At 35.3% G+C, this 25,588-nt stretch overlaps 1 protein-coding gene across 1 annotated transcript in view; it reads left to right on the top strand.

The window, feature by feature from the left end:
- The window catches only part of NAALADL2 (N-acetylated alpha-linked acidic dipeptidase like 2), a 669,400-nt gene that overhangs the window by 618,591 nt on the left and 25,221 nt on the right, over window positions 1-25,588 (top strand). The window contains exon 13 of the mRNA XM_029938743.1: window positions 4,571-4,769. Coding sequence (XP_029794603.1) covers window positions 4,571-4,769 — 199 coding nt within the window. The remainder of the gene's footprint in view (window positions 1-4,570; window positions 4,770-25,588) is intronic.

Raw genomic sequence — 25,588 nt, 5'->3', positions numbered from 1 at the left:
CAATTAATATTGTTGTTTACAGATGGAACATCCTCAACTGCTTTAATGTAGAGAGAGTCCCAAAACTTCCAAGGGTTCCATTTTAGATGCCCTTGACTTCTAGGCAATTTCTGTCTCTCAAGTTTCACTTCTTCCCTGGATTTAATTAGAATATTAGAGTATTTTTTATATACAATAAACTCTTCAGTCATCCTCATGAACATTTATTTTATTTGATCCTTATTTATTCTTCATTTGTGGATTATATCAAACTAGATTGGGAATCTATTAAGGTTAGAGATTTAATCTTATATCTATCCCTTCCTCCCAGTACTTATGAGACAGAACACAAAATAGGACTCAGTGATTTATTTACCAAAAATACATTTCTATTTTAGTTTGAGACAAAGGAGAAATGTATTGTTTTTGTTTGAAATTTAGAAATACATTTCAGTTGTTTCCTGAATAATATCAAGTAAATTTCACTAAGCAGTCTCCATTATTTTGTATCATATTCAGGTTGATTTTAAATATCATCACAAATTGGTATGTTCTATTATGCTGTAAAAACTTACTAATGCTTGGCTTTTCAACAGAAGCACTGATGTAAAAAGGATCATTTTTGAAGGTTAGCTGTTTAATTCCTTTACCCTTTATATTATCTCTTTCCTTGTTATTCAGAGGTTTGAGATGCAAATGGCTCCAGATTAGTAGGCATCACAAAATAAGATTGAGAGTCTTTAATGACGTGTCTACAGGGAAGAGTGTTATACAGTTGTGGAGAAAATTTGAGAAAGTGAAAAGTAGCAGCTCTGAGAATAAAATTATCAGTTATGATATTTTGGGGCATGTCTTTAAAAAATGCACTGGCAGTAATTTATACTTAAGATTGTATACTCTAATAATAGTAACTTCCATTTATATAGTTATTTATATGCTGGGAGAATGAAATAACCATTTCTGCATTTTCCCCCAAGGAAGCTGAAAGACAATAATTTGATTACACTACATTGATAGTAATTAAGTAGATGAGGCTCTTATCTGTTTTTTTATATCAAGACCTTCATCTTTAGACTCCATGTGCATAAAACTTCAAGATAATTGTATTCACTTTCTCTAAGAGAAATCTCTAACTCCCAGTTTATTTTCTTTGGTCATAGGGACTTACTATTTATTAAACCTGAGCTGTTAAGACCTTCAGTTGGTCCTCTGTTCTCTGACATTCATTGTGCCTTAAATGAGGTTTTACATATTCTTAGTTTTTATGGGTTATTGGCAGGCCATATTTTAATTCAATTTAATTTAATTTAACTTATCATTACCCTAAAATAGCTTTTTTTCTTTTCCTTTACAACTCTTATTGATTTCTAGCAACATAAGTAGATGCTCCTTTTTTGTGAAACATTTCCCTAAGTGACTTTGTAGGCATTATTAAATACATATATCAAAACATTATCTTATAATTCAAAATTCACTCAAAAAATTTTAAATAAATGACTACTGTATCTCAGGTATTGTGCTAGCTTCTGGAGATATAAAGAGATAAAACATCTTGTGGACTTCTTTTAAGTCAAGGGATAGGAGAAAGACCAGTCAGATAAGGATAAAAATATTACAGATGCTATGATGCTATGATCAAAGTAGACAATTCAATGATATGCCAGACATAGTTTTTATCTGAGGAAATGGTAGTGAACACAATGATTAGACAGTAATCTTCCTTCACAGAGCTGACATTCTAACAGGAATATGTCGAGTCACAGCTTGCTTGGATTTGGTGATATTATTTTCTTATTTAAATGGACAACAAGCCCTAATTGGCACTAAAATGACTATTAGGAATCTTTGGAACATCAGTTATGTATACAAATGATTGAGTGAACATTTAAAGTAAAGCTACTTCTCAATTTGTAACCTTAAAAGTGATGTGATGGGTATGGTGTAGATGGCAGGTTTCCACTATCAGGCTTCTTTCTGGAACAAGAAAGTTCTTAAAGTTGTCAGTTCTCTACATCCTCACCACCAAGAAAGATAAATTCATTTAAAGCTAAACAAGGTAGAATGGTACAATTTGTCTCCCTTGATTCAGTAGTAATGTCTTCAATTCTGTAGTGTACGTTAGGTCAGAACAGATTTTTCTTTCTTAAATGGCTCTCTTTCTCTCTTCTTTCTTAAAAGACTCTCAAGGCTGTTGAACTTGTTTTTTCCGTTGTTCAGTCCTTCAATTCCAGTATAACTAAATGTGCCTTTTCTGTCTTCTTCTTCCCTTGTACAAAGATATTTCCTGTAAGTTCCCTATACGTTAACTTCAGTGAAACATTATAATTTAAGAAAAACCTTATCTTTATAAAATAGCATTATTATTATAATTATGATTTAGGGTGCTAAGTTTCCTCAATAACCAAAACTTTCTCTTCTCACAATCTCAAGTTTCGTTGTGATATCAAACAAGATAATTAATGAGTATATAATGTACTTTGTAAATGTCCAAATACCAAAAACTGTGAAATCCTACAATTGAGTTTATTCATATTGTTAATTTCAGTGAACAGAAAGTTTATAAATGTGGCTATCACTTTATAGCTCTCATGAAAACAACTTATCTCTAACAGAGTTTTCTTTTGTTATTGGATTTTTTTTCTAAAATACTTTATTGAATCTCCTTTATTTATTTAGTAAATAATTACTGAGTGTCGGGACTATGCTGGCTTCTAAAGAAACTGGCATGTGAAATAGTCCCCATCAAATGAACATGAAAGACAATGAACATCACTATATTGGGTTGGTAATTCTAAGACAGCCATATTTTATATATCAGCTATAGTTCTAACTTACTTTTTTTTTTCCTTAGCACACCACCTCTCTACAGTACTTCTTAAACTTTAAAATGTGTGTAATAATCTGAGTAGCATGGAGATTTCTGGGCTCTACCCCTAGAGAGATTCAGCAGGTGTAGGAGTCTGCATTTTCACAAATATCAGGTATTTGGGGAGCTGGTAACACTCAAACTTCACTTGGAAAGAGTCCCTTTGTGATCTTTTCCTTTTGCCTGAAATTTTCCCAGGCAAAAGTCCCATATGGCCTCTTCATCTTCCCATCTGCTTATCTCAATGCCATGTTCTCAGGACAGCCAGTCTCAGTTTATCAGATCCATGTTCATTTCATCACCTTGACATGACATAATTCTCTGTATTGAGTTTCTGACCTTGCTGGAGTCTCCTGAGAATGACACCACCACTAACTGTTGCTTCACCCAGAGACTGACCCAAATAGTGGGGAATATCAGGAAGAAGATGGGAAGGAAGTGAATGCACTTCTCATGGTACAGTAAAGGAATGCTTTTTAAACACGGTGTTAAGTCACATCAGCTGGGAAAGGCTTACCTGCAGAGGAATACTTTTTGTAACACTTTACAAGTATTAATCATTTAGCCTTCATAAAAAAATCTATGAAGCAGATACTATTATTTTGTTCATTTTATAGATTAGTACACAGGCTCAGTATCTTACCCCAACATCACACTGGAACTAAGTGGTATAACAGGGAGGGATTTGAACTCCAGCAGTCTGGCTCCAGGGTCTGGTGGCCATAATCACTTTACCGATGCTGTCTTACTCTAGTCACAGGAATGTCCTATGTTTACTACCAGCATTCTTATCAAAATGACTTCCAATAAGTTACACAAACAAATATAAACTACAAAAAACAAAAATGATCCCCCAAGCAAAACAAGATAAATACTACATAGGATAGTATTTTCAAATCAAAGATGTATTTCAACTTCAAATTACAGGAAACTTTTAGGAAAGCAAAAAGAGACCATAGACACTTCACAACATACAGGAACATATCTCTTGTTCTCAGAAGAGATAACTTCTTTTAAAATCATTTCCCCCTCAGAAATACAGGATATTCCATGAACAGCATGAATTTTTGAGTCAGGCTTCTAATTCTGGCCTGTCATTTACTTGTATAATGACCTGGACAGTTTTCTTGCCTGAATTAATTCTCAGCTTCCATGAAATAGGCATGACAATGCAAACTTTGGTGAATATTAAATGAGATAAATATGTCATGTGCTCAACATCATTCCTGGAAGATAGTAGCAGTCTTTCAATAATCAATACCTATTTACTAGTATTATTAGTAGTAGTAGTAATTGTTATTTTTTAAGTTTATGTATTTATTTTGAAAGAGAGGTGGAGGGGGCAGAGAGAGAGGGAGAGAATCCCAAGCAGGGTCTGTGCTGTTAGCGCAGAGCCTGATGTGGGCTCTATCCCACAAAACCGTGAGATCAAGACCTGAGCTGAAACCAAGAGTTGGATTCTTAACCAACTGAGCCACCTACGTGTCCTAGTAGTAGTAATTCTTATTAGTAGCAGTAGTGGTAGCATTAATTTAATACTCTTAGTAGAATATAATGTTTATACTCTTAGAATGTAATGTTTAGACAGAATATTTTTGGTATAATTAATCTATTATAAAAGTTTAACTGATGTTGAATCTTCCTTTTTGACATCATGATTGCAAAGTGCTTATTTTGCTCCTTTGAAGATGTCTTTTCTGAGATGGACTCATTTATCTTCACTAGGTGATCAACCCAACACTCATCAACTGCTGACCTTGGCCTCACGCCTGCGGGAGAGTGCTGAACTCTTCCAGTCAGATGAAATGCGTCCTGCTAATGATCCCAAGGAGAGAATTCCAATCCGTGTCCGGATGCTGAATGACATTCTCCAAGACATGGAGAAAAGCTTCCTGGTAGAGCAAGTGCCACCAGGTTTTTATAGGTAAGATATGTGTCCCAACATTTATATATTTATATTGAGGCCTCAATTAAATTTTTGTTTAACTTTCAGAACATGTACCTTCTGTGAACTGACACCATTTCTACTCTAGTTATTATGTGGAGTTATAGGAGTAATTATCATACTTACAATTTCAGGACCATCCTCCCCCAAGAACGTTTCAACTGCGTGAGCATAGAAAAAAGGACATTGATTTAGCAGTATCATATGGAAAATGACTTAAGAATTTTTTTTTACATTAAGCTCAATTTGAGTCAGACATGATATGGCTACTGTAAAATCAGATGGAATTGTAGGTTGTATGGAGAAAAATACATTTTTTGAGTGAATCAGAAGATAAGCCTATACTATTCTTCCCAGTAAGACTACATCTTGAGTATTGTGTTTAATTTTAGAAGCTACCTGTTAAAAGAAAGACAAATAAGTGTAACATTCAGGGAAGAGTGGGATTTAAATGGATCTTGAAACAGCCAGAGTCCTAGAGATAATGGTTAGAGGTCACAACAGAGTGATTCCTAGGAACATTTTAACAATTTCAGTAAATATTTTAATAAATTTTGATATGGAAGAGGTATTCAATTTTGACCTTTAGAGGAAAGCTGGAGTTTAGAAGATTATAACATGTTTTACATATTATTATTTTTTATTTATTTTGTTTTATATATATAGTTTATATATATAAAACATATATATATATAGTTTATATATATAAAACAAAATAAATAAAAATATATATATATACACACACACACATATAGACAAGATCGGGCGCATTCAGGGTGGTATGGCCGTAGACTATATACATATATATATAGAGAGAGAGAGAGAGAGACAGAGAGACAGAGACACAAACAGTACAGAGCCTGACCTAGAACTCAAACCCACAAACTGAGATTATGACTTGAGCCAAAATCAAGAGTCAGATGCTTAACTGAGCCTCCCAGTCACTTCTACATATTCTTATTTAAGTTTTTTATTTTTCTACGAGACATAAAATATAAATACACACAACTTTCTGGTAATAGATGCATATATGATGTCTGTATGTGTATAACAATTTAATATATGTATGTGTGTGTGTCCCGTGTATATATATATGTGTGTATATATTTATTTATGTGAGTATGTGAGAAAAGGTAAGAGACAAAGAGGTGCTGGAGGAATAGTAAGGCAGAAAAAATATTTGGCCCAGAGCCCTCATTCATAAGACTTCAAATTTAGACCTTTGCACTATGTCAATTTATGTTTCTGTGTGTTTGTTTGTATATGTATATAACTATGTATATTATATATGAATAAATATAAATTAAAAATACCCTGGCCTAGACATACTGTACATGACCAAAGGGCATGACTAAGAGTAGAGAATTGAAACATAGGAATACAAATCTTAATTACATATAAGAAAGAAGTTTCTGAAAAGTAGTGTTCTTAAAGCACTAAGTGTGATGCTTTTATAGGGTAGTGAACTCACTATCATGGCAGGTATTAAAGCACAGGCTAGGTAACTTTAAGTACCTGAGTATTTGGACTATGCGAGTTTTAAGGTGCCCTTTACTACCAAAATTCTGTGATCTAACAAACCACTTGATCACTCTGCATCTTACTTTGTACATCTATAAAATGAGATAGTTGAATGAGACCTGTTTAAAATAAGAAACCATTCCTACTTCTGATATTTGGTGATTTCCCTTTATGATTTTAAACTCAAATTCTCATTTAAAATCCTTACATCATTTCTTCTAACACTATGTATCCTGTATTCTAAGACTTTGGACAATGTTAATTTATAACAGATATTTGTAAGCACTAGAGACATAGCAGTTGCCTTAAATTAGTAACACCTTCCCTGGTGAGGTTACATTTCTGAAGTGGGGATGGGGAAATGGGATGAACAAGGTAACTAAATAAAATGTAGTGTATGGTAGATATAATAATGGCTGAAGAAACAATTAAACCACATTGTTAAATTTGGCATTATTAAAAAGCCTTAATCAGTATAGGTACATTATAGTTTAAGAATATAAAAATCTCCTCACTTTTAATTTATGATAATTAAAGAAATTAATAAAAATCCTACATTAAGAATATAGTTTTATATATTATAATATAGTAGACTCTTTCACTATTTGCTTTTCTTGGCACTTGCACTCAAGAAGACCCTTATGTTCTGGGGTATCTGTCTAGAGGACTTTGTATTACCCCTTAAATAATATTTATTTATTCTACATTTTGAGTAGAAAAGGAAATATTGATCTTGCCCTGAGTTAAAAATGATTAAGAAGGTGATTCTTCTCCTTGTTAGTGATACCTCGTATCCCAGTTTGCAAGCCTCAAAACGTTGGTATGTTAATGTTCCAACTCACGTAACAAACTTTAGACTTGAAAGCTTATAACTCAATATCCCAGCATTATTTTAAACTATTATGACAATATTAAAGAAATACAAGTATGCCATTATTCCCTTTGGCTCTATTAATCTATATACATGCCAATAGCAGAAAGATTACACTAGATAGATGCAAATAGATTGCCTCAATATGAATTATCTTTTTGACCTTTATCCAAAGAGTGTCATGCATTTTTACTTCACTTATGAAATACCTAACAAATCATCCTACTTCATATTTTTTTAATTTTTTTAAATTTATTTTTGAGAGACAGAGAGAGACAGCATGAGCAGGGGAGGGTCAGAGAGAGAGGGAGGCACAGAATCCGAAGCAGTCTCCAGGCTCCGAGCTAGTTGTCAGCACAGAGCCCGATGCGGGGCTTGAACCCACCAACCATGAGATCATGACCTGCCGAAGCCGGACACCCAACCGACTTCATGTTTTCTCTTGGTAGAGAATTCATATTTCTAAATATTCTTGAGGGAAAAATTTGAAATTACAACAAAATTTCTATTCTCAATCCTTGTAAACTCTTCCTTGATGGGTGAGAAAATGTTCAAAGTTAAAAAATGAGCATGATAAGATTATATGTAGTTTAAGAAAATGGAAAACTTGATTATAATGCTAGCCAGATGGAGTAAATACAAAATTGTTAATTATATTGTATAAAAGAACATTTGGTGAACAGGGTTCATTTTTTCTAGTGTTAAATAACCTTTAGAGATATTATTCAATGTAAGAATCTCACTCTTAAACCTGATTGTGTTATGACAATTCTCATCAAATATACAAGGAGGAAGTCAAAAGTAATTTGCTTTTTAAGAAAGCTGTTGACAGAAGTTCATTGGATAAAGATAAATATTTCATTTGGAATTTGGATCATGTCCCAAAGGATACTGCTTCCACCAAAGTGTCGCTAAACACTGAAACATTATTTTTGGAATATGTGAAGAAATTTTATCCATAATTTGGCATCAAAAGATTGAAAGATTTTGAAATCCTACAATGTTACATGTAAAACTTTGTTGTCTTTCTCATAAATAAACCCTCATTGAACATTGCTCTGTGCAAGCATACTGCTAGAAACTGGCAATGTAAAATCCTTACCTTTAAGGAGTTTGATTCAAAAGGTAAACTATATAAATCATATATCAAAAAATCTAAAGAGTACTTATGTAAATTTCCCAATGAATACTACAGGCAAGTAGTGCTGTTGGGATTCAGTGAAGAGAGAAATTATCTTGTGGTGGACAAAAAGGACTTTTTAGGGAAATGGGGAAATTTATCTGGGCTTAAGGGAATTGTAGGATGCCTATTAAATTAGGGAGGGCTATAGACTGAATGTTTTTGTTCCCCCCAAATTTATATGTTCATCCTGATCCTCAGTGGGATGATATTCAGTGGTGGGACCTCTGGAAGGTGAATTAGTCATGAGGGATTAGTGCCCTTATAAAAGAGACTCCACAGAGTTCCCTTGCCATTTTCTGCCTTGTGAGGACAGAACCTCTGTGGACCAGGAAGTGGACCCTCACCAGATACCAAAACTGTTGGGATTTTGATCTTATACCTCGCATCCTCCAGAACTGTGAGAAATAATTTTGTGTTGTTTGTAAGCCACCTAGTCTGTAACATTCTGTTATATCAGCCCAAACTGACTAAGAAAGGGAGCATTTCTAGGAGAGGGTGGTGTGAAGAAAGACACAAAGAAGAGGTTGAGCATCGTGTACTGGGAAGCAGAGAACAAGTGGGATCGTTTGGATGGCTATTAGGATCGTAATTGTGGCAAGGAATGAAGGAATCAACTTGTGAAGTGCTTTAAATTTTTGACAAGAGGTTTGAACTTTAGTTTTTACACAAAAGGAGCCATGAAGAAATCTGCATCTTAGGAAGACTTACCTGGTGTTCCAGATAGGGTCTCCTGGAGATGGAGGAGAACAGAAACCTTCAGGAAGATTCGGTGTAAGAACAGCATGATGTGACACGAACTCGGATTGGCATATTGGTGTCAGGAATGAAGAGCGAAGGGTGATTTGGGAGATGGAGCTAAAGGAAGAATTAATGAGTTTAGGGACTGAGTGGCTTTGAGAATCTTGTTTCAAGTTGTTTTTCAGGATCGCCCTGGCCCACCCAGATGAAGCGTGGATGAGGAGTGGCAAGTACCTCCTCTCCATCCTTGTCTCGAACCAGTTTGTTCAGGCGCTCAGTATCACTTGGTCTCAGGATAATTATATGATCCTGTTGGTAATCATAATCTCTAAAGTCCCTTTGAGCTCTAAGAATCTGATTCAGTGGATACTCACAGCATTAAGCCTCCACTCTATAATTAAGGGACATTCTTTTAATCTTGAGGGAGGGGAGCAGGAAGCAATACAGTGACAGATGGCGATGACATAATGAAAAGCTGCAAAGTGAGTCAGAGATTTTGAGCTTAGTAGGCAGTGGAGAGCAGATGAAACAATATGTATGACCAGGGACCATGTAAGGGAACGTACATTAAAAACTATGAAGCATCTCAAAAATAATACTACTATCAAAATCCCACAATATAAAATTTGACTCATTGTCCTGAATAGGAAAAACATTATGCATTTTCTTAAAAATTTTGAATCTTTCATCTCTCCTCTTTTCTAATTATGAATTCCTTTACTGCTCCATTACGCCTGGGAGCTGGTGTTATCTGGAGATGGGAGCTTGTAGTATCTGTTTTGTTGTTGGATTCTTTTTAACTCCCTTTAGTTATTACTCTGCAAAGGCAGAGTAAGCAGTCTGACCCAGTGAAATAACTCATTCTCTACTACCACGTATCTCTCCTCCCCCCAAAGTAAATATAGTCTTTTTAGGGCAGTTTTAGATTTAGAGAAAAACTGAGCAGAACGTACAGTTTTCATATGACCCTTCACACACACACACACACACACACACACACACACACACACACAGTTCCCTCATCCACAAGGCACAATTTTTCCTATTATTAACATCTTGTTATTGTGTGGTACATTTGTTACATTAGTACTGGCTAAAGTTCATAGTCTATGTTAGGATTTACTCTTTGTCTTTTAATTTCTATGGGTTTTGATTAAGTGTGTAATGATGTGTTTACACCATATTGTATCATACAGATTTATCTCTCGCTCTCTCCCCCCTGAGCCTCCAGCAACCACTGGACTTTTCCATGTCTCCACAGTTTTGCCTCTTCCCAGATGTCCTTAGTGTTTGATCATACAATATGTAACCTTTTCAGATTGGTTTTTTTCACTTAGCAATATGAATTTGAGTCTTTTCTATATTAATTTATTTTATCACTGAATAAGATTTCATTGTATGGATATACAGAGTTGGCTTATCTATTCACCTAATGAAGGGTGCCAGGTTTTTTTCAAACTTTGGCAATAATGAATAAAGCTGCTAAATGTGTTCGTGTGCAGGTTTTGTGTGGGTGTACACTTCCACCTCATTTTGGTAATTACCAAGGAGCAGAATTGCTAGGTCGTATGGTATGACTGTTTTCCAAATTGAGTGTACCATTTTGCCTTCTCCTTAGCCACATTAGAAAGTAATTGTTAGTTGCTCCACCACTGTTTGTTTTCAGCATTGTGGTTTTTAGCCATTCTAATAGATGAGTATTGGCATCTCATTGTTTTAATTATAATTTTCTATTGACATATGATATTGAGCATTTTTTCACATGCTCACTTTCCATCTGTGTATCTTCTTTAGTAAAGTGTCTTATCAAGTCTTTTGCCTACCTTTTGAGTTACTTGCCTTCTAGTGTTGAGTTTTAAGAGTTCTTTTTATACTCTGGATACAAGCCCTTGACTATATATGTATATGGCAATATTTTCCCCCAGATTGTGGCCTATCTTTCTATCCTCTTATCAGTCTCTTCTGTGAAGCAGATGTTTTAATTTTAATGAAATCCAATTTATCAATTTTTTTTTCATGGATTGTGCTTTTGGTGTTGTATATAAAAATGTGTCGTCAAACCCAAGGTCATCCAGATTTTCTCTTATGTTGTCTTCTAAGAGTTTCATCGTTTTACATTTTACAAAAGGCCAGTGATCGATTTTGAGTTAACTTTTATGAAGAGTGCAGGGTCTATATCTACATATGTTATCTTTGCATGTGGATGTGTAGTAGTTGCAGCACTATTTGTTGAGAAGACTATCCTTTCTCCACTGAATTGCCTTTCCTCTTTTGCTACAATATACTTTAATACTGCCTTTTACTGTGGGCGGCTCACTTTTCCCAGAATGGTTTTCAGAATTAAGAACACCACACAAAACGATGATTTATAAAAGAAGGAAGGGGTTTGAATAGGAAAATTTGTTTTAAGGAACTCTCAAGGTCAGTTTCTCAACAAGAATAGAAAACCTCAGAGGACTATTAACATTGGGATAAATTTATATAAAATACTAGGATTAAATTAGGTAAAATGGAAAATAAAATGTAAAAAAATAATTTGTGAACTATAGGATTCTATACAAATATTATAAAATAAATGTAACTTTTTACCATTCTGCTGTTTTTGCTTCTGACTTTGATAGTGTTTTGGGTTCCAAAACTTCTTCCTTTAATCTCTCTTAACTGAAGGATAAACATTTAAAAATTCAGTAACACGTGTTCTCTTTCCCCAGGGTCACTACAATGAAAAGATTTCTTTCATTTTTGATTTTTATTATACAGTCCTTTCCCTTAAACATTTGCTAAAAGCTTACATATTGAGGGATTGTAAGATCCCACAGAAAAGAAAAACATTGGGCGGGGATAGAATTATATACAGTTTTTGAAAAGAGTAAATATAATATTAATATTATATGTCCAAAATAAATGTGGACACACTCTAAACAACAAACGTTTTCCAGTAGGAAAGCTTTCTTTCAAACCGCATTCTTTTTTTTTTTTAATTATTGATGTTTATTTATTTTTGCTAGAGAGAGAGAGGCAAAGCATGAGGCGGGGAGGGGCACACAGAGAGGGATACAGAATCTGAAATAGGCTTCAGGCTCTGAGCTGCCAGCATAAAGCCGTAAGCAGACTTGAACTCACAAGCTGTGAGATCATGACCTGAGTTGAAGTCCGAAGCTAAACGGACTGAGCCACCCAGGTGCTCCCCCAACCACATCCTTTATATGTTCAGGAACCACTGTTACAAGCATCATAGTCTTTGGGGAACAGACTCTCCCTTTTAAATTTTGAAGTTTGAACCACTTTTTTAGATTTGGGCACCAGCTATTTCATGCTTGAAATTTAATGTCTTACAGAATATGCATTTTCTCACTTATTTTAGAAAATCTCCCCAAAATTTTTGGCCTTGTCACAAATGTTTGGAATCCTCAAAGAGCCTGAGTTCTTGCTCTTCTGTCCCTATACCTCGTTTCTGCACTTGCCTCTCTACCAGGCTCCAAAGTCTTAAAAACAGGAAAGCACTGACGATTGCTATCTCCTTTAGTTTAAGTGACCGTACAATGCTGCACAGGCCTAGGAAGATCTTTTATTTTAAACTTTTAGTGTAAAAACATGGGGTGCTAAAACTGCTCTCAGCAAAAATATGATTGGCAAAGGTTTTCTATTAATAGGCAATGTATGGATGTGAAATATATCAGCATGACCTCACATTCGTACACTGGAATAGGTTATCTGGCTAAAATCCCATGTTTAGCCTCTACATATTTAAAGAGTCAGCATTTAAATGATAAAAGCTACTGTAGGTTTCCCTTCATCCCCGTTACAAGATATGGGTACATACATATAGACAGACAGACAGATTTGCATTGCTGCCCTATTAACTGTGATTTTATACAATTATAGGGTGATTTTACCAAAGGATAGGGAATTTGGTGTGACTTTGGGGAGAAGATTTGGAGCTCTATCTATGGCATTTGTGTTGCGGTGGTTTTGATTTGAGGGTGTGGGGAACCAGAAGGAAACAGGCATGAGCCCATGTTTAACGCTGGCTGCTTGGCAGAAACAGAGCTCTAGGAAAGTGAACATCCTCAAGCACCATCATTCAAAATAAATTAAAGGCTAATTAGTATGCTTAAAACAAAACTACTGGTTATACTGTAATATTGTCCCATTGTTCTTTCTAAATGTATGGTATTTCAGCTACATCATGGTTACGTAGTCTGTTGGGTGCTATGTAAGCACCTACATTTATAATATTATTTCTTTTGGAAGATACACATTAGTTCCAAACAATGTCCTTAGTCAGGAGTTTGGTGAACACTACCTATTTGTAAGCCAAGGGACAGTGTGTGTATGTGCTTGCACATGTGTGTGGGTCTCTGGCTTTGTGTCCTTATTTAATACTTTTTAAAATTTTCTTTAATGTTTGTTTATTTTTGAGAGAGACAGAGACAGAACTCGAGTGGAAAGGGACAGAGAGAGAGAAAAGGAGACACAGAATCCAAAGCACTCCCCAGGCTCTGAGCTTTCAGCACAGAGCCCAACAAAGGGTTTGAACCCACGAACCATGAGAACATGACCTGTGCCAAAGTCAGAGGTTTAACTGACTAAGCCACCCAGGCACCCCTGGCTTTGTGTCTTTATAAAAACTGTGGGGGCAGGTACATAAAAAGAAGTCCTTTTCAAGATAAGTAGAATGGCTTGGAAAAAGTTCAGAGGACAATTTCAAGCTAATCTAAGCCAAGATAATTTTTTTTAGCATCCTTGAAAGCAGGAAAATAGCAATGTAAATGTCAGGATGCTTCTGCCTTGAGCCAAGGGTAAACAAAGCAAGCAATCCATTAAAAGTACTTTTCAAACACATAAGCTCCCAAAACTTTGCTTTTGAAAGATGTTAGAACTAGTTTACACTTAGGCAAGCAATGACATTAGACAGAACTATTAAAAAACACACTTCCCAGATACTCTATGATGAGGTTTCTGGCTATGTATTCTGGACATACATTTGATTTTAAGAATTTTAGGAGATTGAAATCCACCCCCCTCAAACACATTTCAGAATAAAGTGATTTCATTATACAGTTTTCATGGTGTTTTAATTAGAGTTAGCTATATATGTACTAATGGAACCTCATGTTCCATGTTGATTGGGATAATAACTACTTTGTTAGGATTGTACCATTTCTCTTAGCGAGGTGTGGGTGGTCTGAATGGAGTTAAAATCCTACCATTGTTTCTCTTGTCATTAATTCTATCAGCAATGCCTCTGATTTCTCTAGACTATGAAAAAATAACTAGTGATTAAGAATTACCATAATGCTTTTAAAATATTTTTAATAGCGACCACTTGCACAAAATAATCTATGTATGAATACAGAGTTTTATAATTCACACAATGTAAAATTTCCAAAAGAGGATTGAAGACCTGGCTCATGTACAAAATCTTTATAATGCTGATCATTATATACATTCCTCATTACTCATTTATGAATAAACATATACATTAGTTTTATAATTATGTCCCCCTTTCATAATTTTAAAGTTTCTCCTTCTAAAAGGAATAAAAAAGCTTCCAAATTAAAAAGAAAATTAATATACTCAAATCCAAGCCTCTTTTTTTAATAGCTCATTTTGTTAATATTAAAACAAAGAACATATCCCACTTTGACAGATAATGTTCACTGCAATTTGATTAGACATTGAAACACTTGTTTAAAAAATTTCAATTGACAACATTCACTTTATCAGGCTAATTGGTCTGAAACTAATCCTTCTAGGATCAAAATAGAAATTCATTTTATAAAAATGTTTCTCAGGTTTGAAGTTTCTTTCTATATAAGGTAGGGAAAATTACTGTTTTCTTATTTGCAAAACAAGACACATTGACAATCTGAGAGTGAGTTGTGGTTTTATAATGTATTTAATAATGTTATGAATAAGAATAACAACATTCCTCACAGAGGAAGGTTTACTCTGTACCAGCACTACACTATACATTTTCATATATTGTCTATAATACTTCTAACAGTATTGTAATATCAGTTTTGTTATTCCTTGTATATAGGTAAGAAAAATGAAACTTAAGAAAAGTTCATATGTAACAGAAATGGGGATTTGAAATGGGATTTAAACCATTTCTCAAAAACCACTATTCACTCCACCTGCTAGGTATTGCTGCATATGTTGATCCAAATTATTCCTAGTTTGCACAAAACCAATAAATTTGGTTAGATTTTGATGCAAATATAACCAGAAATTAAAAGACTCAATTTTTATAAGGACTTGTGAAGTTTCATTTGTTGTACATTTACAGTTATATCTCCTAGCCCTACTGGTTGTGAAAGTACATTTATGAGGTACCAAGTCTATCCCTACTTCTGGAAAAAAAAGATATAGCCTATAGGCTGAATCAATAAAATCACTTTGTCCCAAAATATTGCTTTCCCTTTCCTGTTTCCATAAATCTTGAGTGCAGTTAAAAGAAGAGGGACATTTATCTGCTAAATCTCATATGTCATGGTGAGAAATGGTTTTACATAACAGTGCCATAGAGAGAAGGAATCATTAGACTGGGAGTTTAGGGACGTGAGCTTAAGACCTAAAAGGGCCACTGATCAGATAATCCTACAAGTCACTGATCTTCCATGAGACTCATTCTTTTCATCCGGTAATTCAAAGATAAGTAGGCAGATCTGTCAGGGAATGGAAATACTAGTTGAGTAAGTATTTAAAAACTAATATAAATAAACTTCCGATTTTCTTTAAAATTAATTATTGAAATAATTATTTCAACAAAGGAAGAAAAATAATAAAATTTAGGTTCTCTGTGAAACCATGTTAAATACTTTAGTACTTGTTTCCCTCTCCTTTTATCATTGTATCCTTTCTTTATTTCAGCTATCAGAATAACACATTTTAGTGTTTCCATGTCTATAAATATATTGTTGATTTAATATGATACAAAGAGGAGTAAGAGAAAGGATCATGCTCAGTATTTTTTTCATACCCACTAAAACATGTAATATTTTATTTTGTTACATAATGAAACTAAAGTACTTGATTGTATTATAGATTATATGTTTACCTGAGCAAATGCCAGAAATCATTGTATTTGCCAAATCTAGATTATTATTAGCAATATTTTATTCTTATAATAAGATAAAATAGATCTTTATACAACACACACACACACAACTATGGAGCAGGCACAACATTTTTGAGATGGCACACATGGAAATGACAGAGAACTGATAGACATGGTTCTGAGGACACACATTTATTCTCATATCACTCCAGTATAGTATTTCATTCAAATTAAAGCTTACAAGGTTACTCTAGTTGAGGAAGAAAAGGATATAAATGTCCCTGCTTCTCTGGTCACCATAAGGGCCTTCATGGTTTGCCAACCACCAACTTTGGTTGCACTGCGTATTCAGTCTGTTTACTAAAGTCACAAAGCTATAACATTTTCATCTCATTGCAACAAAAAAGTTGTGAATTTGTAACTGAAAGGACATACTGAAAAAGACATCAGCTTGGAAATTTGTAAGAACGATAGGATGAAATAGAAATAGAAATAGTTAGATCTAACTATAATATGCAATTTAACATATAATTGCTACAATTCTAATAAAAATACAACAAACACTCAAATTACATATGGTGGGATTCTTGTATTTCCTTTCAATCTATCCTAATCAGACAAGTTTTAATGAGAAGACTAGAAGACAATCTAGTTATTCCAAGTAAGAATAGTTTGAACAAAAGGAAAGGCTTAGATGTTCATTGGAAGTGTAGGAGTTGTAAGGTCAAGTAAGCTTTCACTGATATTCTTGGAATCAAGAACTACTAGAACAGAAGGAAAACCTTCACTGACAGTAACCAGGTGCCTGCCGCTCTCAAGCAGGAAATTTTCAGGAGATCTCTGAGAAACTCTGTGATTCTCCTTTCTGCCATCTGCCTTCCTATCTGTCTGCAAACTTTGCTGAAGAGTATGGGTTCACTTCTGCCTTTAAAATCTTGTATGATTGTTAGCGCGTGTGTCTTTTTCTGTGCTGTCTTAACATTTGTTGACTACTTTTCCCAGAAAGACCAACTTGGTCTTTTATGCTGTATTCCAGGATCTAGAGGAACTAGTATCTGCCTTGTCTGCAGTCGGTGCTGGTGGTGGTAGTGATAGGGGAAAATCTGATATAAGATGGCCAACAGGACTGATGGGGAAATTCCAGTCCCCAACCAAAGACTCCTCTTCTGGGTTCTTCTTCCTACCCCACTTGCTGTGCATGCCAAATTACTACGAATGCAGACTTTTTAAAAAACATCTATCTCATTAAGAGTCTGATTTAACAAAAGTATTATATCTTGATTTTTTTAAGGTCCACCAACAATGAACATAGGGAAATTCTCCCCATTTCCATCATATTTCCAAAACACGTCCAATTGCAGGATAGTTTTGTTATTGATCTTTTCCTCTGGCCAGCCAGGTTCCCTCTTCCAATTTGTGTTGAGGCCAAGACATTGTTCAAAAGAAAAGGAATTATTATGCATTCCAATAAAGTAATGGCCTTGGTTGGGGAATTACCCATCTTATTACATAAGACAAATCATGTATAATCATGTATTAATCAATTCCATGGATGGTTCTCTTATGGATCTCAACTGTCCAAAAAGAACTTAATCACCAGGCCTTGAGACACCAGCAATCCTTGCTTCAATGTGTATCTCTTCTCACTCCAGGCCCTTTTCAATGTGGGGGTTTCCATACTGGAACTATACCTGGCATCTGGTTCTTACTTCAGGGCCATTCCAATTCTTTACTTCAATCCTACAGTTATCTCAAATGGGACATCTTGATGGAATAATGACTAATTAGCCCATGATCACACATAACTGTGGTGTCATGTATTTGGTATGTTTTAATTTTTAAGGGGGGAACTTGCTATGACTCAGCTAAAACCATAAAGGGCTTAAGCTCTGAGCTCAGATCTCTGGAGAGTGACCTCTGAGCCCACTGATGTGAAATGAACTCCATGCCTTCTGAGATATCTGAGTACCACTTGGTTCTTCCACCAGGTGATCCAGACCAGGTGCCATAACAGTAGAGGTGCAGGTATATCCCTCACAGGCATTTGTTGGAATTGTTTAATTTGTGATATGTTTCCCTGCCGAGCAGAGGTTAGGAACCCAAAGACATTTCCTACAAGAATTTTTTTTAAATGAATACTAATCACATGTCATGTCAGACATTTTATATATTTGGTGCTTAACTCTAATCTTTACAATATACATAATAATTGTGGGAGCTGGTAGTTTTATCCAGGGCTTTCTTGTTTCAAAGCCCTTTCTTTTTTACTCTACCATACTCTCCAAAGGCACTTATGGAGATTCCACTTTTTTCTTTGGTGCTCTCTCTATAATTTTTCTGATCACTCATCCAGGTAAATATCTTCCCCATTTGTCAGTTAAGGACTCTGAAGTTCAGAAAAAATAAATTTCCCCTAAAGTTGCCAGAGATGGTAAATTACATAAATTGGTTAGCAATAAAACCTGATTGTAGCCATTCTGAATTTTATTTTTTACCTAAATTAATGACCACTTCCATAGTAGCTTCACAGATAGGAGTAGAATAAAGGGAGATATTTTAAGTTGAAGTGAATAAAATTATTCTATTTCAAATCAAGAAAGAGAAGCAGAAACAAAATATATTTTATCTCACAAAAAATGGTTATTTAATCTTTTGCACTATGGCTGTGGGTTGAGTGATGGATGTGCTTTTCTTCCTGCATTTCCTAGGATTATTATGTTAATTTCATTGTCTTTCTTACCTGTGAACTTGAAATTGGTGCAACCTCTTCAAAATTACTTATCTAGGTTTACTAGATGTGCCCACCACATGCCAGAACTACTAAGAACACCATGCTAAAAAACATAAATATTACTTTACTCTTGTGTACCTCACCCTTCAGTGGGAATAAACAGAATAAGCAGACAACAAACCAAATAAATATGTAATTACAGCCTTTTAAAGTGTTTGGAAGTAAGAGAGAGAGAAAAGAACAAATGGAAGAAAGGAAGAGGAAGGAAGGAAGGAAGGAAGGAAGGAAGGAAGGAAGGAAGGAAGGAAGGAAGGAAGGAAGGAAAAGAGGGAGGATTTGTTGTTTTCTTCAGTAGCTAAATGTATTGGGGGGAAAGCAACTTGGCTGAGACTGAAGAAATAGACAAGTGTCTAGAGGCCATGAAGAAGGGTTAAGATGTTATTTTCAGTGCATTTTAAATCTTATTTTAAGCAGAGAATAAAATAATTCTGTCCGATGGTGTGTCTATTTATCTATCCATCTACTATTTTTGACAGCTATGTGGAGAAAAGATTATAGAGGTAGTGGAAGAAATGGAGAGACTAAAAGTGATGTGATATTTTAATGACCTAAGTGTATCAGTCAGAGTTCTGCAGAGAAATAGAACTAGTAGGATGGAGGGATAGAAGGATAGATAGATAGATAGATAGATAGATAGATAGATAGATAGATAGATAGATGATAGATAGATAGATAGATAGATAGATAGATAGATAGATAGATAATAGATAGATGATAGATAGGTAGGTAGGTAGATAGGTAGATAGATGAGAGAGAGAGAGAGAGAGAGAGAGAGAGAGAGAGAGAGAGAGAGAGAGAGGATAGACTTTAAAGAATTGTCTCATGCAATTGTGGAAGTCAACAAGTCCAAAATCCTTAGGGTAAGCAGAGTTAATGTTGCAATCTTAGTCTGAAATTTGTAGGGCAAGATGAAAATTCTGGAAGGATTCTATATTATAGTCCTAAAGCAGAATTCCACTTTTTTCATGAAATCTCAGTTTTTTCTCTTAAGAACTTCAACTGATTGAATGAGGCCTGCCCACATTACTAGAATATTCTGATTTTATTTAAAGTTAACTGATCATTAATGTTAACCACATCTACAAAATGCCTTCAGAGTAACATATAGATTGTGTTTGATGAACAACTGGGCAGCATGGCCTAGCCAAGTTGACACATAAAATTAATCATCACTGAAGGTTATATTGGTGGAGGTAGAAACACATAGAAGATGAATTTGTAACATTCTGGAGGTTGAGTCTATAGAACTTGGGGATAGATTAAATGTGAGGGTAAAGGATTGGGGAGAGATCAAAAATTACAGATTTCTCACATGAGCAATGGATTTTAATAGTTGTGATGTGGACCAAATGAGTTTGTTTCTATTTGCAGTTCTTCGGATTTCAGCTTAAATAATATGACAGATAAGGTAAGATTAAATTTGGTAAACACTTTAAATGGAAGTCTTAGAAAGAAATTCTGTTTGTATCTGTCTGGTTATATTTGGCTAATCCTAATGTAGACTAAAATTTTACCTTGCCATCTCTTTCTCATCCAGAAATAATTACATGCAAATAGTAATTGGCTCTTTATACCATAATGCAAAATGGGAGGAAACATGGCCAAATATTTTTGGAAGGGATAGCCCACAAATGTGCCAGTTAAAGTGTCTCCAATTTTTTTTATTGCTAATCATAGTAGGTCTCATTTTCCAATCAAAGCTTAAATATGTCCCACTCGGGAGTTGGGAAGATATGCTAACTCTATCTAATTTTACAGAATATCATTAAAAGGCCAATAAAATGTTGCCTTGTCAGATACACAAGTTTAGAAGGAAAGAGTAATATATGCACCAAATGCTGATTATCTCTCTGAAACTTGTTGCAAAGTCTCCATGTTCCAATTCAGTCCTTTTCTTCTTCTTTTCTTTTATAGTTTATTGTCATGTTGGTTTCAATGTAACACTCAGTGCTCATCCGAACAAGTGCCCTCCTTCATTCCCATCACAAATTTTCTCCTCTCCCCAACCCCCATCACCCCTCAGTTTGTTCTCAGTATTCAAGAGTCTCTTATGGTTTGCCTCCCTCCCTCTCTTTAACTGTTTTTTCCCCTTCCCCTCCCCCATGGTCCTCAGTTAAGTTTCTCCTGCTCCACTTATAAGTGAAAACATATGGTATCTGTCTTTCTCTGCCTGACTTATTTCGCTTAGCATAACACCCCCGGGTTCCATTCACGTTGCTACAAATGGCCAGACTTCATTCTTTCTCATTGCCATGCAGTATTTCATTGTATGGATAAACCACATCAGCTGATGGACATTTAGGCTCTTTCAATGATTTGCCTATTGTTGAAACTGCTGATATGAACATTGGGGTACATGTTACCCTATGCATCAGCACTTCTGTATCCCTTGGGAAAATTCCTAGCAGTGCTACTGCTGGGTCATAGGAGAGTTCTATTGTTAATTTTTTGAGGAACCTCCACACTGTTTTCCAGAGGGACTGCATCAGTTTACATTCCCACCAACAGTGTAGGAGGGTGCCCATTTCTCCACATCCTCGCCAGCATCTATAGTCTCCTGATTTGTTCATTTTAGCCACTCTGACCAGTGTGAGGTGGTATATCTCAGTGTGGTTTTGATTTTTATTTCCCTGATGATGAGGGACGCTTAGCATCATTTCATGTGTCTATTGGCCATCTGAATGTCCCCTTTGGAGAAGTGTCTGTTCATGTCTTCTGCCCATTTCCTCACTGGATTATTTGTTTTTCAGGTGTGGAGTGTGGTGAATTCCTTATAGATTTTGTATACTAGCCCTTTATCTGATATGTCATTTGCAACTATCTTTTCCTATTCTGTCAGTTGCCCATTAGTTTTCTTGATAGTTTCCTTGGCCATGCAGAAGCTCTTTATCTTGATGAGGTCCCAATAGTTCATTGTTGCTCTTGATTCTCTTGCTTTGGGGGATGTGTAAAAAATTCAAGTAAAAGATTCCTGCTGTTGAGGTCAAGGAGGTTGTTTCCTGTTTTCTCCTCTAGGGTTTTGATGGTTTCCTGTCTCACATTCAGGCCCTTCATCCATTTTGAGTTTATTTTTGTGTAAGGTGTAAGAAATTGATCTCGTTTCATTCTTTTCATTGTTGCTATCCAGTTCTCCCAACACCACTTGTTAAAAAGGCTGTCTTTTTTCCATTAGATGCTCTTTTCTACTTTGTCAAAGGTTAATTGGACATACATTTGTGGGTCCAATTCTGGGTTCTCTCTTCTATTCCATTGATCTATGTGTCGGTTTTTGTGCCAATACCATACTATCTTGATGATTACAGCTTTGCAGTAGAGGCTAAAGTCTGGGATTGTGATGCCTCCCATTTTGGTTTTCTTCTTCAATATGACTTTGGCTATTTGGGGTCTTTTGTGGTTCCATACAAATTTTAGGATCATTTGTTCTAGCTTTGAGAAGAATGCTCGTGCAATTTTGATGGGGATTGCATTGAATGTGTAGATTGCTTTGGGTAGTATTGACCTTTTAACAATATTTATTCTTCTGATCCATGGACATGGAATGTTTTTCCATTTCTTTGTATCTTCTTCAATTTCCTTCAGAAGTTTTCTATACTTTTCTTCATATAGACCTTTTATATCTTTGGTTAGGTTTAGTCCTAGGTATTTTATGGTTTTTTGTGTACTTCTGAATGGGATCAGTTTCTTGATTTCTCTTTCTGTTGCTTTATTATTGGTGTATAAAAAATATAACTGGTTTCTGTATGTTGATTTTGTACCCAGCAACTTTGCTGAATTCATGGATCAGTTCTAGTAGGCATCTGGTGGAGTCTGTTGGGTTTTTCATGTAGAGTACCTTGTCATCTGTGAAAAGTGAAAGTTTGACTTCATCTTTGCCAATTCTGATGCCTTTTATTTCCTTTTGTTGTCTGATTGCTGATGCTAGTACTTTCAACACTTGGGTTTTTTTTTTTTTTAATGTTTTATTTATTTTTGAGAGAGAGAGAGAGAGACAGCATGAGTAGGGAAGGGTCAGGGAGAGAGGTAGACAGAATTTGAAGACACACTCCAGTCTCTGAACTAGCTGACAGCACAAAGCCCAAGTCGGGGCCCAAACCCATGAACCATGAGATCATGAACCTTAGCCGAGCAGAAGCTTAAACAACTGAGCAACCTAGGTGCCCTTCCAGCACTATGATAAACAACAATGGTGAGAGTGGACATCCTTGTCATGTTCCTGATCTCAGGGGGAAAGCTCTCAGTTTTTCCCCATTGAGGATTATATTAGCTGTGGGCATTTCATAAACTGCTCTTATAATGTTTAGGTAAGTTCCTTCTATTCCGACTTTCTCAAGGGTTTTTATTAAGAAAGGGTGCTGTATTTTGTCAAATGCTTTTTCTGCATCTATCGACAGGATCAAATGGTTTTTATCCTTCTTTTGTTAACGTGATGTATAACATTGATGGATTTGCAAATATTGAACCAGCCCTGTAACCTAGGAATGAATCCCACTTGATCATGGTGAATAATTCTTTTTAAATGCTGTTAAATTTGATTTGCTAGTATACTGTTGAGTATTTTTGCATCTGTATTCATCAAGGATATCGGCCTGTAGTTCCCTTTTTTTGCTGGATGTCTGTCTGGTTGGGAATCAAAGTGATCTTAGCTTCATAAAATGATTCTGGAAGTTTTCCTTCCATTTCTATTTTTTAGAATAGCTTGAGAAGAATGTGTATTAACTCTGCTTTAAATGTCTGGTAAAATTCCCCAGGGAAGCCATCTTGCCCAGGGCTTTTATTTGTTGGGAGATTTTTGATAACTGATTCAATTTTTTTTACTAGTTATGGGTCTTTTCAGATTTTGTATCTCTTCTTGTTTGAATTTTGGTAGTCTGTGTGTCTTTAGAAATGTGTCCATTTCTTCTAGGTTGTCTAGTTTGTTGGCACACAATTTACATAGTATTCCCTGATAATTGCCTGTATTTCTGAGGGATTGGTTGTGATAAATCCATTTTCATTCATGATTTTGTCTATTTGGATGTTCTCTCTTTTCTTTCTGAGAAGCCTGGCTAGAGGTTAATCAATTTTGTTATTTTTTCAAAAAACCAACTCTTGGTTTCATTGATCTGTTCAACTGCCTTTTTGGATTCTATATTGTTTATTTCTGCCCTGATCTTTATTATTTTTCTTCTTCTTCTGGGTGTGGGGTGTTCTTGCTGCTCTTCTTCTACTTCCTTTAGGTGCTCTATTAGATTTTATATTTGTGCTTTCTCTAGTTTCTTGAAATAGGCCTGTATTGCCTGCACTTTCCTCTTAGGAGTGTCTTTGCTTCATCCCAAAGAGTTTGGATTGTTGTATTTTCATTTTTACTTGTTTCCATATATTTTTAAAGTTCTTCTCTAATTGCCTTATTTGCCCATTCATTCCTTAGTAGGGTGTTATTTAACTTCCATGTTTTTAGGGGTTTTCCAGACTTTTTCCTGGAATTGATTTCAAGTTTCATAGCATTGTAATCTGAAAGTGTACATGGCATGATTTCAATTTTTTTATATTTATTGAGGGCTGCTTTATGACCCCGTATGTGGTCTGTCTTGGAGAGTGTATGTACCATGTGCACTCAAGAAGAAACTGAATTCCATAGTCTTAGGATGTTGAGTTCTAAATATATCTGTCAGATCCATCTGGTACAATGTGTTGCTCAGGTCCATTGTTTCTTTAGTGATTTTCTGTCTAGTTGTTCTATCCATTGCTGTAAGTGGAGTGTTAAAGTCCCCTGCAATTAGCACATTCTTATCAATAAGATTGTTTCTGTTTGTGATTAACTGTTTTAAGTATTTGGGTGCACCCAAATTTGGTACATACACATTTATAATTGTTAACTCTTCCTTATTGATAGATCCTATGTTATTATATAATGCCCTTCTTCATCTCCTGTTACTGCCTTCGCTTTAAAGTCCAGTTTATCTGATATAAGTATGGCTACTCTAGCTTTCTTTTGACTTCCAGATGCATGATAGATATTTCTCCATATCCTCACTTTCAATCTGAAGGTGTCCTCAGGTCTAAAATGAGTCTCTTGTAGACAGCAAATAGATGGATCTTGTGTGTGTGTATGTTTTTCCATTTTGCTACCCTATGTACTTTGATTGGAGCATTTAGTCCATTTACATTCAGTGTTATTATTGAAAAATATGAGTTTAGAGTCATTGTGTTCTCCCTAGAATTCATGTTTATAGTGGTGTTTCTGGTACCTTGTGTTCCTTGCAACATTTCCCTCATAGAATCCCAGCTTAGGATTCCTTGTAGGGCTTGTTTAGTGGTGATGAATTATTTCAATTTTTGTTTGTTTGGGAAAACTTTTATCTCTCCTTCTATTCTGAATGATAGGCTTGCTGGATAAAGGATTCTTGGCTGCATACTTTTTCTTAAACATTTCCTGCCATTTCTTTCTGGCCTGCCAAGTTTCACTAGATAGGTCTGCAACCACTCTAATATGTCTCCCTTTGTATGTTAGGACCCTTTTTTCCCTAGCTGCTTTCAGAATTCTCTCTTTATCCTTATATTTTGCCAGTTTCACTATGATATGTCATGCAGAAGATCAATTCAAGTTACATATGAGGAGAGTTCTCTGTGCCTCTTGGATTTCAATACC

This window comes from Suricata suricatta, chromosome 5 (assembly GCF_006229205.1).
Source record: "Suricata suricatta isolate VVHF042 chromosome 5, meerkat_22Aug2017_6uvM2_HiC, whole genome shotgun sequence".
Taxonomy (NCBI): domain Eukaryota; kingdom Metazoa; phylum Chordata; class Mammalia; order Carnivora; family Herpestidae; genus Suricata; species Suricata suricatta.
This window is presented reverse-complemented; position numbering and strand designations above follow the sequence as displayed.